The 13749-nt window shown below is 41.3% G+C and overlaps 1 protein-coding gene across 10 annotated transcripts in view; it reads right to left on the reverse strand.

Moving 5' to 3' along the window:
* The window catches only part of plekha7a (pleckstrin homology domain containing, family A member 7a), a 161645-nt gene extending 157105 nt beyond the window's left edge, over positions 1-4540 (reverse strand). For 9 of the 10 annotated variants that reach the window (XM_029277827.2, XM_065956888.1, XM_065956896.1 and 6 more), the window contains exons 1-3: positions 4381-4540; positions 4171-4247; positions 3951-4008 (exon numbers count right to left, since the gene is read on the reverse strand). In XM_029277827.2, the coding sequence (XP_029133660.1) occupies positions 3951-4008; positions 4171-4247; positions 4381-4463 (218 nt within the window). In that variant the 5' untranslated portion in view covers positions 4464-4540. The remainder of the gene's footprint in view (positions 1-3950; positions 4009-4170; positions 4248-4380) is intronic. The other variant, XM_020636512.3, reaches the window with a different exon arrangement.
* Between the last annotated feature and the right edge of the window lie 9209 nt (positions 4541-13749).

Below are 13749 nucleotides of genomic sequence, written 5' to 3' on the forward strand. Positions count from 1 at the left end.
AATTTGAAGACTTCATCCTAGCGTTGTAGCACTCGAGATTGGTCTTGGTCTCAAGGTATCGGTCTCATCTCGGAATTGAAAGCATCTTTACTCGGTCTTGTCTCCGTCTCATACTGAACTGACTCTGGATTTTAAATCAAGACCACCACTGACAGGCTTTTTGACAGGAAAAAGCTCCTTTCTAAAAGAAGAAAATAACTTCAATGCATTTGTAGTTAAGTGTTTACCCCCATTTGTCTGCAACCTTCCTCTGTGTTAGCTTACTGTCTAAATGAGTGACACGCCCACTGCACACAAGATGATGATTTTTCTGTGATGTTTATGGTCTTGGTCTTGTCTTGGTCTCGGAGTCCCTCTGGTCTTGGGTATTTATTGGTCTCGGTTAGTGTGGTCTTGACTTCAACACTACTTCATCCACCTTGCAGTTTGCAGAAAAAAACATACTTTAATATATTTTGATGTCACTGGCGGTGTAAACGGAGGACGTACTTTTGGTCTGAAAAAGGTCTTAAACCTTAAAATCTTAAAAAAGCAAACATCAAGAGACAGTACAAACAACAAAAGAGAATGAGAGTTGTGAAAGCAACAGCAGGAAATTGAGGATACAGTGCGATAAGTTAATAGTCAGAGATCAGACGACGTTAAGAAAAAGAATACTACATCGAAAGCCAGCAGGGGGCGACTGCACAGGTTGTAAAGAGAAGTCAGATTCAGGGAAGCAGAAGAGAAAATGAGCATTTATCTAGTAAGTTTAGATGTGATTCATCTTCATTTCACTTCAACTCAAACTGCACTTTGAGATTTGTTTAGCAGCCAGTTTAAAATCACACAAGGTAGAGACGATACTGGCACATACAGACTCAGCTCCAAAAACATCTTTAAAAATACATCACTACAAAAAAAAACATCAAGTGACCACAGTGTGTAAAACCGTGAGTAAAACCACCATAAAAAAATAGTTGAAAACCATCAAGAGTGACCTGAGACAGGGAGCAGATGGCCTAGTGGTTAGGTCCCGGCACGCCTCATGTGGGGAGGCCATGGCGTCTTATCTTATAGCTACCGTGAGCCTTGCTAACCAAGCCAGGCTAACTGTTAGTTAGATTTAGCATTTCCATACTCCTCACTCCTCTCCAGCTCTATCCTGATGTGATGGCAGCAATGCCAAAGTAGACGCTTCAAAACGGTACCTCAAACAAATGGATGACATCACATACAGTAGACAACAGGTCAGTGATAGTGTCTCATATGTTCACTTCGACAGAAATACGACCAAGTCAAGCGTGCGTTATAGGTTTTGGTTATGAAGTCCTCGGCCAAGTTCAGAGTCTTCATTTGAAGCGTCCATCCAAAGTCCTGAACCAAATGCTCTGCATTGCCAAAGCACACCGTGCCCTCCGTCTCGTCTATAACTGGATTCCACACTCCCACCTGCTGTTGTTTGATGCTTTATTCTTCTGATTGTTGCAGACAAAAGATCAGACGGCAAAAAGGAATGGCACAGCGTTGACGTGACTCCCGATGCAGCTTCAATACAGGTGAGTAGTCATTCACTGACACAATGCATCAAGGTGAAAGGGCAAGGGCTTCTTTGTATTCTGAGCGTTTTGTTTTGGTACGCACGGAAACTTGGCACAGAGACGCTAAGTCGCAGCATGACAAAACAACAAGACAACAGAATGAACTACAGATAAAAGATGATCATCCTTCTAATGGACTACAAAGACAAATCAAGCACTTGATGAGTTTGTGGAAGGGTTTCACCTCGAATGTGCTGGGAATCGCAGTGAATTATGACCGTGGGTAAACATTTATTATTTACTAAAGACAGAAAAACGACACAGAGCTTGTTTTGCCGCCTTGACAGGAACCAATTAACAAACATTTCAAGACTGAAAGCTCATCCAAAAACAGCGAATAGGCTGGATTTGATTTTCAGCCAATTTCAGCACAAAAAGAAAGTACTACAAGTGATCCTGCTCTTCTCTTTCCGTCTGTAATCACTCCAGTTCTTCCTCAAGAAATACAACATCCGTGCAGAATATGCGGCAAAGATTTTTGACAAAATATTCACAACACGTCTCTGTATGGTGCAGGACAATTTAAGAGCACCACAAACTACAGTCTCCATATAAAGAAGATGAAGTACAGTCAACATCATCTAAATATCATTAGAATTTGTAACTACACAGTAACACTTTGACTATTGGGCTATTAGAGGCAGATTTGATTTTTTTGAAAACAATTTTCTAGGACAAGCCGCCGAGCTATAAGAACTGTTGCTCAAATTACATTTTCAACCAAACAGTTAACTACATTATGTCGGGCTAGGTGAAAGTAAATCTTAGAAACCAGCTTGTACACTTGTCGTGTTACTCTACCACAAACATCTGTTGTAACATTAAAGGGGGGCGGCTGTGGCTCAGTTGGTAGAGTTGGTCGTCTCTCAACCAGAGGGTTGAGGGTTCAATCTCCAGCTCCTGAAGCCACATGTCCGATGTGTCCTTGGGCAAGACACTTAACCCCGAATTGCTCCCTCTGCTTTGTCGGCGGCATATGAATGTGTATGAATGGATTAGTTAATACTGATGGTCTCACTTTATATAGCAACCTCTGCCATCAGTGTGTGAATGTGTAGGTGTGACCTGCGGAGTAAAAGTGCTTTGAGTAGTCAGAAGACGAGAAAAGCGCTGTACAAGCTCCTCCATTGACATTTCAGAAAAGCCAACCAGCTACCTGAATACTCACGACTTTAAAATATTTAATTCAGCAAAACAAAAAACAAAACAGAAGAACGAAAACAGAGAAATAGGTAGAAGACTGTTGTACATAATATTTCTGGTAGTGAAGGAACTACACATCCCACAATCCATTGCAATTCCAACGAGACCCAATAAACAATAATTTAGCGCACCTCATTCAAACTGCATCTTTGATGTAGTGTTAATATTGTTCATATTAATGTTGTAACATATTGTAGTTTGTGTGTAGGCTATATAGGAACATCAGTCGAAGTTTGCAGGGGCGGTAAACGTTGCCATGGTAACAGCGGGCTCCACCAATCACAGACGTCGCTGTAACACTCCAGGACTTAGGGTAGTGGAGTTATTGTCCCTGAGATCGCGATTCAACCGCGTTCTCCTTAAAAGGAGGTCGATATCGTATGAAAGTTGGTCTTCTACAGGAGCGTAAACCATCGTTTCACACTCGTGGTGAGTCTACCTTGGATGGTTATGACATTATGGCAATCACATTATAACATTATAACAATCAAATCTGCTATGGAGAAAAATATTTTCTTATAGAAGCCCTCTGTTGAGCTCTGTGGTCTACAACCTTTAAAAACTGCCCCGAAGAAATGGGGCAATTTTAAGATATCTTGGAAAATTAGAGTAATTTCCACCACAAATAGTTTGTCATTATGTTGAAAAAAGGATAAACCCATTGGCCTATAGAAATCCACCATATATTTCATATGTTCGCAGCTCAGCATCAGTCAGAGAGAAAACTGACTGTAAAACACAGGTATGGCTGTGGCTGCTGCAAAATTCAAAATAGTCTTGAGATGAGGAGAAAAAAACTGCATGATGTAACAACAAGTTCATACCAGAATCACAAAGTAACTCTGGCATCTGAACTCGAGTGCAATGCACAGTACCAAAAAAAAAAAAAAACACACAAACACTGCAGGATAAATGTCCAAAAGCAACATCGTGAAGGAGATTCTATCCTTGTTTAATATGCACGGCAGCAAAATGAAAGCAGCGGGGTCATTACTGGGTCAGCAGGCCATAGTCCCAGTCACTCCCCGTTTAAATCCACACTGTCCCTGCGGTAATCAGTCCTGCTAGTAGCCGGGATTTAGAGGCAGGAGCCGCATTAAGCTGCACGGCCACTCTAAGTACTGCGCAGGTGACTGTAGTAATAACAGAGAGATGGAAGGTACTTACTTGATGAAGAAACTGGCCCCTTCGTCCGTATAACCTTCCTCCCATCCCCGAGGTAGGTCTGTAAAGAAACCACAGACTTGTTGGTGACACCTGAAAGTTTCCTCTCCTCTCGGGGCCGGGCCCTAAATGCAACACTTGGAAGTTGGCAGCAAAGGTAAACACAATAAAGTGAACACACAAGGGCACATTACACACAGGGCTACCCGCCCCGCAGAGCTACCTGAGCGGATCATGTGTCCGGAGTTTACCGGTTCACCGGAGCGAGGATGCAGCCAGGTAGTGGTCCGCGTCTCATCGCTGAGAGAGGGAGAGGGAGAGAGAGAGAGAGAGGGGAAAAACACCTGTTACACCACCGGGAAGGAAACACCAGCTGACAACTCCCGTTAAACCGGGAGACACGGTGCGGTAAAGCGCTCTTTCTTCCACTCACTTGATGAAGAAGACTCTGCCGTCCGCGCAGACACCGTAACACCAGTGTTCAGGTAAGGTGTCCCGCCCGAGAGGCGCCGCCATGATCCGGTCTGAAGTCCTATTTCATGTCATTCCCTCTCCATGGAGTCTCCCGGGAGCTCAATGATCACCGCCAGGGCCGGCGCTGCCTTCAGGAACTCCTCAGAAGCTCGGACAAACAAGCATCTCAAGCTAAACATATTCATTTTAAACGGATATAGGCTTATATTATGTATACGTTTTGCCACACAGGCACAGGTAAAGTCAAACTGAGTAAAAATCGTAAAAAAAAACCAACCTTCTCAGTTAATTGGTGTTGTTAATGTTTGAATTTCATTACTTTATTCGTAAATAGATTATTTAACACATCAATTAATCCCCTGTTTTTTTAAGCAAATGGGGATTACGGATGGATAACTGAATACAGAAAAGACATTGAATGCAACATTGGGATCAGCCATAGGACCCAGTAATAACCAACTACTTTCTCAGCTTACATTTTTTCAAATTTGGTTTATTAAAAAGAAAAGTAGAAAGTTCTGAACTTTACAAAAACATGGTAATGAGCAAAAGTGGAAGAAAGACCAGATCAAGTTTATTATGCTTCTCTTTACAGAAGTCTTAAGTCGTGCACTATTGGTGTTGAAACTGAGTTTTTCCTGCAACAAAGGTTCATTGACATATTAATTCATTTTAACCTGATGGGTTGCTGGGTTACATACATACAATACATACATTAACCTTACAGACTGAGACTTAGGTTGGGAACCGGAGGGTCACTGGTTCATGTCCAATGCGGACCAAGTATGGAAATTGGTCTGGTAGCTCAAGAGGTGCCAGTTCAATTCCTGAGTACTGCTCAGCACATTTAGGTGACGATATTAACAGTTATATCAACATATGACAAGTGTTTGTTTTTTTTAATGCCCATCAAGAAAAGCCGACTTGAGCAGCTTTGATTTTTTCTTTTGCATACCAAACTGTAATTTAACAATATAATATTTTTTGAATACATTACTGCACAGCTCTAAGAGACTTTCTCGTTTACTTTCTGGTTCGGGGCTTTTTAATCATTTCCTACAGTAAATACTGAAGGGAGGGAGTGACAGAGGAAATTGGAATTTTGACCTCCGTTTTTTTTTTTTTAAATCCTGGGTACAGCCTGAGCGACGTAAGTTAAACTTTAAACAAGTGGTCTTAGGGTTTATCATGCCAAACATTTACTACATCCGACAATAAAGGATCTTTGTTGTCTCCCTTGCCTCGTGATGATTTTACTTTTTTAAATCAGGAAGCAACCGCTCCATGCACCGTACATTGGTCCCTAAATGATCCATCAACACAAGTAGTTCAGGGACACTACGCTGTCATTTATCATACTATGATGTCAGTGCGACATGAGGAGCGCCCAAAAGCAAATGTTTAATCAGGCATGTTTCACATCTTTGATCAGTTAAGTGTGACACACTTGTGACACTTGTGTGAGTGTGACACAAATAAGGTCTAAGGTATGTTTTGCACTGCATATGAAATCAGTTCTTCTTTAAAGAAGAAATGCACCGATTAGGAAAATTAGGGCTGATGCTGATACCGATGTTTGAAATAACAATTTAGCCGATTACCGATTCCGATACAGATGTTTGTTTCATGACTTCTTTTGGTGTGAGACTCCCACAATGCAACATTTTCTCTCGTGTTTGAAAACGAAAACAAGTCAGACTTTGTTCAACAGGTGACTTCATCTTCCCATTAAAAACCTCTTCTCTGATTCAGTCGTTAATCGTACTAGATGTCAGCATTAAATTAATCTTAACACTCATTTCATCATCACATCTCTGCAACAGAGACATCGATGGAAACTCTGAGTTGTTCACAGTTACCACATTTTCCTTTAGAACTTAAATGCACCACAGCAGCAGGCTTCCACAGAGAAAACAGAGAGCAGGAGAGGAGCTGCTGCTTTTATTTCTCTGAAGCAATCGGTCAACGAAAAGTGCTGATTTTGTGCTCTTTAAAAGACGTGCCACCTTGAGTCTCTAAGTGATTTAACTGAGAGGAGCTGATAATGAGATTAAAGACTTCCTTTAACCAATTAGGGGCCTTATTAAGGAAAGCTTTGGTCTCAAATGTGCAGGCATACACTCTAATTCCAGACAGATCAGCCTGGATTTAGTTGGATACTATTTTATTTATTTTTTTAAGGTTTATTTTTGGGCTCTTTGGGCCACACAGGACAGTGGATAGAGCCAGAAATCTGGGTGAGAGAGTGGGGAACGACATGCAGGAAAGGAGCCACAGGCTGGACATGAACCTGGGCCGCCTGGAGGACCACAGCCTCAACACATGGGGCACACGCACCATCCACTTGACTACCAGCACCCAAAGTTGGTCACTACTCTGTTGTGGCATCAGGAGTTGATATAGTGGGGTTATGAAAAAACTTCCACTACTTTATCTGTTTTCCATATACACACACAAACATAACCACATACGTTCCCGCAGCACTTCTGTACACTGTACCTGCCCAACCCTAAAGAATTAAAGAAAAAAGGGGAACAACTCATTGAGACTATGGTTGGTTCAATATTTTCACAGAGCAGATATTTTTCTCTGATGCTTTGCTCACAATGGAAAGCTCAAATGCATTCCAGGTTCTAATATGTATTTGGAGTATGTGTCACATCGTTATCATTACACCACTTCTTGAATATTGAGCACCTGAAAAGATAATGAACAGTGAATATTTGGAGGGACATCGGCCCATGGAAGTAGAAAGTAGAAAAACATATCTGATGACTCACAAGTTACTGTTGGGCAAAAGGCTAATATTAATATTCAAGCAGTTCCTGGCTAACATCATATTTGATAGTTAATCATATGTATGAAAGTTACTTACAAGCTACAATTTTAGTACTTTATCGCCTCATCCCTGTCCAAGCAAGAAGTAACTTTCTGTAAATATGGGGACAAAAAGTCGAAGTTGTTATTAGGATGAAGTGACTAAACTTTAAAAGCATTAAAGGTCACACACACACACATATATATATATATATATATATATATATGCAAATTAACTTCACCATGTTCTTCTTACACTAATATGTGTCCCTAGTCTGTCAACAAACCCCCCAATGATGAGAGAAGTCCTTCCTCTCTGTCTTCTGCCTGCTCCACTTCTCAGAAAATGTGTGCTCAAACAGGCCGTTTGGAGATTTTCCCTTCATGGCTTCACAAAGAGCAGTAACCCCTCCCCCAGGCGGATGACATTCCCACAGCTAGGTTTTTGTTCTGCCCTCTGAGTCTGCCTTCTGACCGTAAACAATTCATAACTTTCAGTGACGTCACCAGTGCCGAGGGCTGGAGGGCAAAAAAACGCTCATGAAAGTAATGGCCACCGTTGAAAACAGTGTAGAACTGCATCACGGGATTTTAATTTAACATCTCCTATAAATGACACATGTATACATCACCTGACAACCATAGCAAAACTAAGATATTAAGATAAACTTTAAGTTTGGGGCGAGACTTTAACAACACACGGGAAACTATTTATATCGCTAGAAACGGCAAAGTCTGTGCCGGTGTTACGGTTAAAAGAGTTACCTGGTGACTGTCAGCCGAATGAGTCTGGATGTCGTACGTTATGTGTCCTTATGAAAGCATATATTTTTAGCTTTCATTAAAACATATCTCATAAGTAATTATGACATTATGATAATACAAAAACTGAACTGAGAGGCATTTGTTAGGACACTTTCAGTCTGAAAGTCATCAGTTAACATGGTCACTCTTTTACACCCTAAAACCAGAACGTCACTTCAGTGATATTGATGATATTTAGAGGAGAATCCCTCTTCTTACGCCGCTGTAGGATGAACGTCTACAAACATACAGGCAGCTTTATGTATTATTGATCGGTGTGGGTTGATAATGCTGCTGTTCGAGATGTGAAGGGCAAGAAATTCCTCATCATTCAAGCATCGGTGAGTACTAATTAGCTAACATTAGCTAGTTGGCGTTCGCTAGCGATAGTATCAGCTGTCAATTTTAGTGTTCTGGGCAGTAATTTGAGTTAAAGGCATGAATATTTAGATTTAGTCAACACTATAATTGATGTCAGGATGAGGAGAAGTCCAATGTTTCCCGTCACAGGGGCCACGGAGGGTCTAACTGCTTTAATCCACAAACGCCCTTCTTTCTGTTTTTTTTCTCGGATTAAATTCTGTAGAAGCAAAACTCGGGCTTGTATCCTCACCGGTTAGTGTAGCCTATCATATTAAACAACAACTGTATTTCATTTAAAAAATTTAGAAATAAAACAGATAAAAACACGTAGGGGGCCACTGTGACTGGTAACTTCTCAGTAGCGTACAGTGGTAGAGAGCCTTTTTTGCCCTCCAGGTGGGCGGTTCCATAAGAGTGTGACGTCACATGAAAGCTATGAATAGGACATGGAGCGAGAAAGGTCAAGCCCCCCAAGCCCTTCCAGAGAGGGACGTGGTCAGACACAAATCATTTACATTTAAAGGTACAGACACAGAAACAGCCTGTTCTAAGCAGGGCTGAAATAGAGTGGTTTATATGCATGATCAAATACAGGAAACTTCACAGACATGTTTTGAGACTTATTGAAAACTGTTGAAAATGAGGAGAATATGTGACTTTCAGGAGGATTTCCCTTCACAGAGCTACTCCAATAGAACCTTTATAATTACCAACTTTCACTTTATTGTCTCCATGGAAACTTGTTTCACAGCACAAACACACTGAAAGTACAGGTATATAGACTTAAAAACATTAAAATACTTAACTATGGGTATACATGAAGCGACAACACAAAGTAAACCATCCTAAAATAACATAATCTGTCATCGATAGTGAACAGGAAAATGATTCATACTGGGGACGTTTAATTATATGATGCACTGAGTGAAATAATTTTGCATCCTGTTGGACTTGTTGAGGTAACCTGACTTTCCTGCTGGAGGGCATGGAGCTCAAATTTACACAGGACACAAAAACAACATTAAGATCACAAAATGTTTTGGAAAAATAGAGTCAAAGTTCAAGAAAACACCTGGTTACCTTCTAAAGCCTGCTCCACTGGTAAACAGCCCCACGACCCAATTTTGGGTCCCAGGCCGACCAGTTGATAACAACTGTTTTCATGGTGTACAATTCTACAATTCATTTAGCAGATGCTTTTATACAAAGCGACAGAGAGAGAGTAAGAACTACACAAGCAAGGATCTAGAGGAGCAAAGTCAGCTTTAAGGCTGATTGGACACACAGGTATATGGTGAATAGACTTGAGCTTTTATAGCACTTTTCTAGTCTTCTGACTTCTCAAAGTGCTTTTACACCGCAGGTCACACCTACACATTCACACACTGATGGTAGAGGCTGCTGTGTAAAGTGACCATCAGAAGTAACTAATCCCATTCATACACCACAGATGACACAGAGGGAGCAATAAGGGGTTAAGTGTCTTGCCCAAGGATGCCTCGAAAATGCTGCTGCAGGAGCTGGGGATCGAACCCTCGACCTTCAGGTTAAGATACGACCGACTCTACCAACAGCCGCCGCAGGTGTGGTCAGCACGTATATTGTCTTACACAACTATATCAACAGCTGTTCTTTTTTTTTTGTTAGATTTATTTTTGGGCTTTTAATGGAGATATAGAACATTGGATAGAGCTGGAAATCAGGGCGATAGAGAGTAGGGAAAGACATGCAGGAAAGGAGCCACAGGCAGGACCCGAACCTGGGCCATCAAAACCATCCTAAATATCATCACCATATCAATTTAATTTATTGTTAATTAATTTTGATTAACGTTTATTCATGTTTCATGTATGAAGTTACAGATTACAGAGGCGTTTGAATTAAAGCATTATCAAACTATTCAGGGATCTGAGATACACACTGGTGGTCATTTTCCTGCTAAGCCGATATGAATTCTTAATGTAGAGCTGCTGGTGTTTCAGTCAAGCTCTTATGTTTACATTCAGCAAACATGTTATTGTTGGTTTTCCTCAGTGGCTCATTAAGGTAAATAAAAGCTTCAGACAGCTGTCACACGATGTTTGTCCCAAGTCACTCGTCAGGAACTCTCTGAGCTCATTGGAATTTCGTTTTCCAAAGGGGCTCCATATCCAGGAGGCGTGTGGCAGCGTGCTTGTGACAACATCCTGACACGCTCTCCATACACACCTATTATTTGGAAATCCACACCGGGAAGCTGTTGTTAAGTTCACAGTCTGCAGGAATTTCCTCACAAAAACAGTAATTTGGCAAAGGTTTGAACACGCTGACAGGTAGACAGACAATGCAGATCATGACTTTATTCTGCCCATTTATATAGAGAGGCACGTTTTAAAGCATGTTTCACTTTGTGTCTGGCTTTTTGTTGTCATATAGTCATCCTTCATTTCTCAACTCTGCCTCCAAATTCAAGACAATTTTCTAGGCAAATTTCCCGTCAATCTTTCCATCAGTCTAAATTTCACCATTTATCCAAAACACTCTGAGCATTTTTTTCCACATCTGGGGACTTTCATGTTCGTGTGTCTGATTTTTATCTCCCCCTTTGTTTGGTTTCAGCTGGCAGCACTCCGTTTGGAGGCACCTCAACACAAACAGAAGAAAACTCCTGACAAAGCAGAGGGAGCTGAAGGGCAGGTTGAGGTCGGCACACAAAGCCTTCACCGCTGAAATCCCTCAGGATTTTTCTTCCATCTTGGAGTGTTTTTGTGGGAGGAAGATAAAGGGCTCAGAACAATGAAGGTTTCTGCAGCCAAATATCTGCTAACACAAGAGGGAATGAAAGGTGTGATGACTGTGTGTGTGTTTAGGGTGCCTTCTGTCCTAAAGCTGAACTTACATACATGCTGTGATTGACAAACTGAAACACTCGCGTCGGTACAGTTGGTGAGATGAATCGCCCTGATTGGCTGTTTAGAGGTTTCATTTATCTCCAGCTCTCGACAAAGGTTAAGGAAAGCCCCTTGAGCATGCCACTGTAGTATCCATGCTTTCACCCATTAGTATCACTCCTTATTTGTCGCCTCTTTTCTGTCACAACACCAGTGACAATGCCCAACATTTCTGTTGGCATTAGGTCAGAGAAGTGCTCACATGCACCTGTAACCAAACCCAACTGTGATGTCACAGCATCCTGGAGCCAACCTGTACATCCAGTTAAACCTCCATAACTCGGTCCAGGGACTTTTGAGTCAGGTTAATTGTTCTTACATTTGATGGTGTTTTGTATGAAGTGTTTTGTTTGGACTCATCAGTGAGCAGTAAGATTCAGCTGAAGAGAGATGTCTTGTACCTGGGTACGAGCTCCTGTGAGGAACTTTTAGTTTGTGTCCATTTTGGTGACCCTGTGGACACAGCGGTACATTTGACCTCTTTGGTGATCCTGTCGTGTTCATCTATAGGTGGTGTTGTCTCATTTCTTCGTGAGGTCTTTTGACAGCCAATCATATCTCTCAGACTGTATAAAACATGGAAGTAGTCTCAGTGATATCATCCATTGATCCCATAAGAGGAGCTTTTTGCAGTTTAGACCTCAGACTGTACAAAATATGTGACAGAACAGGGGAGCCCAGATAGCCTCGCCCCATGTACAGAGGCTATAGTCCTCGTCGCAGCAGCTGTAGGTTCAAATCAGAACTCGGCCCTTTGTTGCATTTCATCCCCGACTCTCTCCTCACAACATTTCCTGTCTCTCTTCAGCTGTCCTATCAAATAAAGGCAAAAAAAAGACCCAAAAAACATTTTAAATATATAAGAAACAGAACTTAAAAAGCACTTCACAGACTCTTTGCAACTTTTCTTTTTCCAGGAACACGATCGCGACTCACTGGAAAAGCCTCCACGACCCACTTTTGGCTCCCATTCGTCCAGTTGAGAACCACTGTTTTTATGGCATTCAATTCTACAATTCATTTAGCAGACGCTTTTATCCAAAGCGACAAACATCAGACAGTAAGTACAACACAAGCAAGGATCTAAAGAGGAGGGGACGTTGTCAGTAAGAACAGAAAATAGAAAACTAAATAATACCAAATCATGACACTTTAAGGTTTTATTCCAAGCCATTAATGCTCAAACCTTTGGCTGGGTTTGGTGTTGTGTTTGAAAATTGGGATGCCAGCGCTATTTTTTTTATCCCGCTCCAACACATCTCCCAACATAATCAATCACACCCTGTCTTATGAACCCAACAGACGCACCCTACAATCTGCATCATGGGTCTGTCTCCCTCTCTTCCTTCCTTTCGTTATGTAACAGCACACACTCTCTAATGTGCCAAATCCCACACTCTCATAAGAAGAGTGCGCTCACTAACTCTATGACTTCATTTCCTGGATTAAGGATTCCTCTATTTTCTTTAATTTCCCTTATCCTTTAATGCATTTCATGGCATTTTTTCCATTACGCTGACATGTTTTATTTTAATTGGGATATTTTCAGCCGTGCGTGTTTGTGTCTTTTTGTGTTCAGTCAGTAGAACTTCTTCCTCCTCGAGTCCAAAAAGTGCAGGGGACAGAGGGTTTGATTCCCACGGGGGTTCAGGCTGAGGCAAACATTGTGTTCTCGGCTCGCTTGGATGAGAATGTAAAAACAGAAAAAAAAGGAAGTCTCATTCTGCATTATTAAAGTGAATACATATTACAAAGCAGAGCAGTGTTAACAACCACTGGGACATCCAGGATCACCACTTGTGTGTCTGTGTGGAGCCGCTGAAAGACACGAAAGAAAACAAAGAGAAAGCAAACAGAAAAAAAAAACAAAGACGAGGAACAGGATTGAAGAGCTTCCCATTCACTGCAAACACTGCAGGGCCGATTGCTTTCACACTGGAACTACTGACAGAAGTTAGAGTATCATCACGGTCTGTTTCCTTATTCATGCACAAGTTCTTGGCCTTTATTTCTGCTTTTTTGAGATGACACAGCACATGAATCTACTTTGAGAAACACAATTTAATCATAACCATGTAGGCCTACAGGACTCAAGTATTCTTAATTCAGCTCCTCATCCCCTGACATCATTACAAAGACATTTTTGGAATCCTCATCTTTACTTTGGAGCTGATTCACACATGTACTCATGGACATTTCTAGAAAAAGTTCAGGACAGACTTTCTCTTAAAATCCTCTTAATTTGCTTATTTACACTAGTCACTCACAGCATGAAGTTTTCCCTTTCGATGGGGGGGGATAAAATACATGTAAAATATTTGTTTGCAATCTCCAACATTACCACTAGATGTCCCTTAATCCCACACAGTAGTCACGAAATAACTCAAACATTGTAGTGTGTGTAAACCTGATTT

Source organism: Labrus bergylta, chromosome 7 (genome assembly GCF_963930695.1).
Source record: "Labrus bergylta chromosome 7, fLabBer1.1, whole genome shotgun sequence".
Lineage (NCBI taxonomy): Eukaryota > Metazoa > Chordata > Actinopteri > Labriformes > Labridae > Labrus > Labrus bergylta.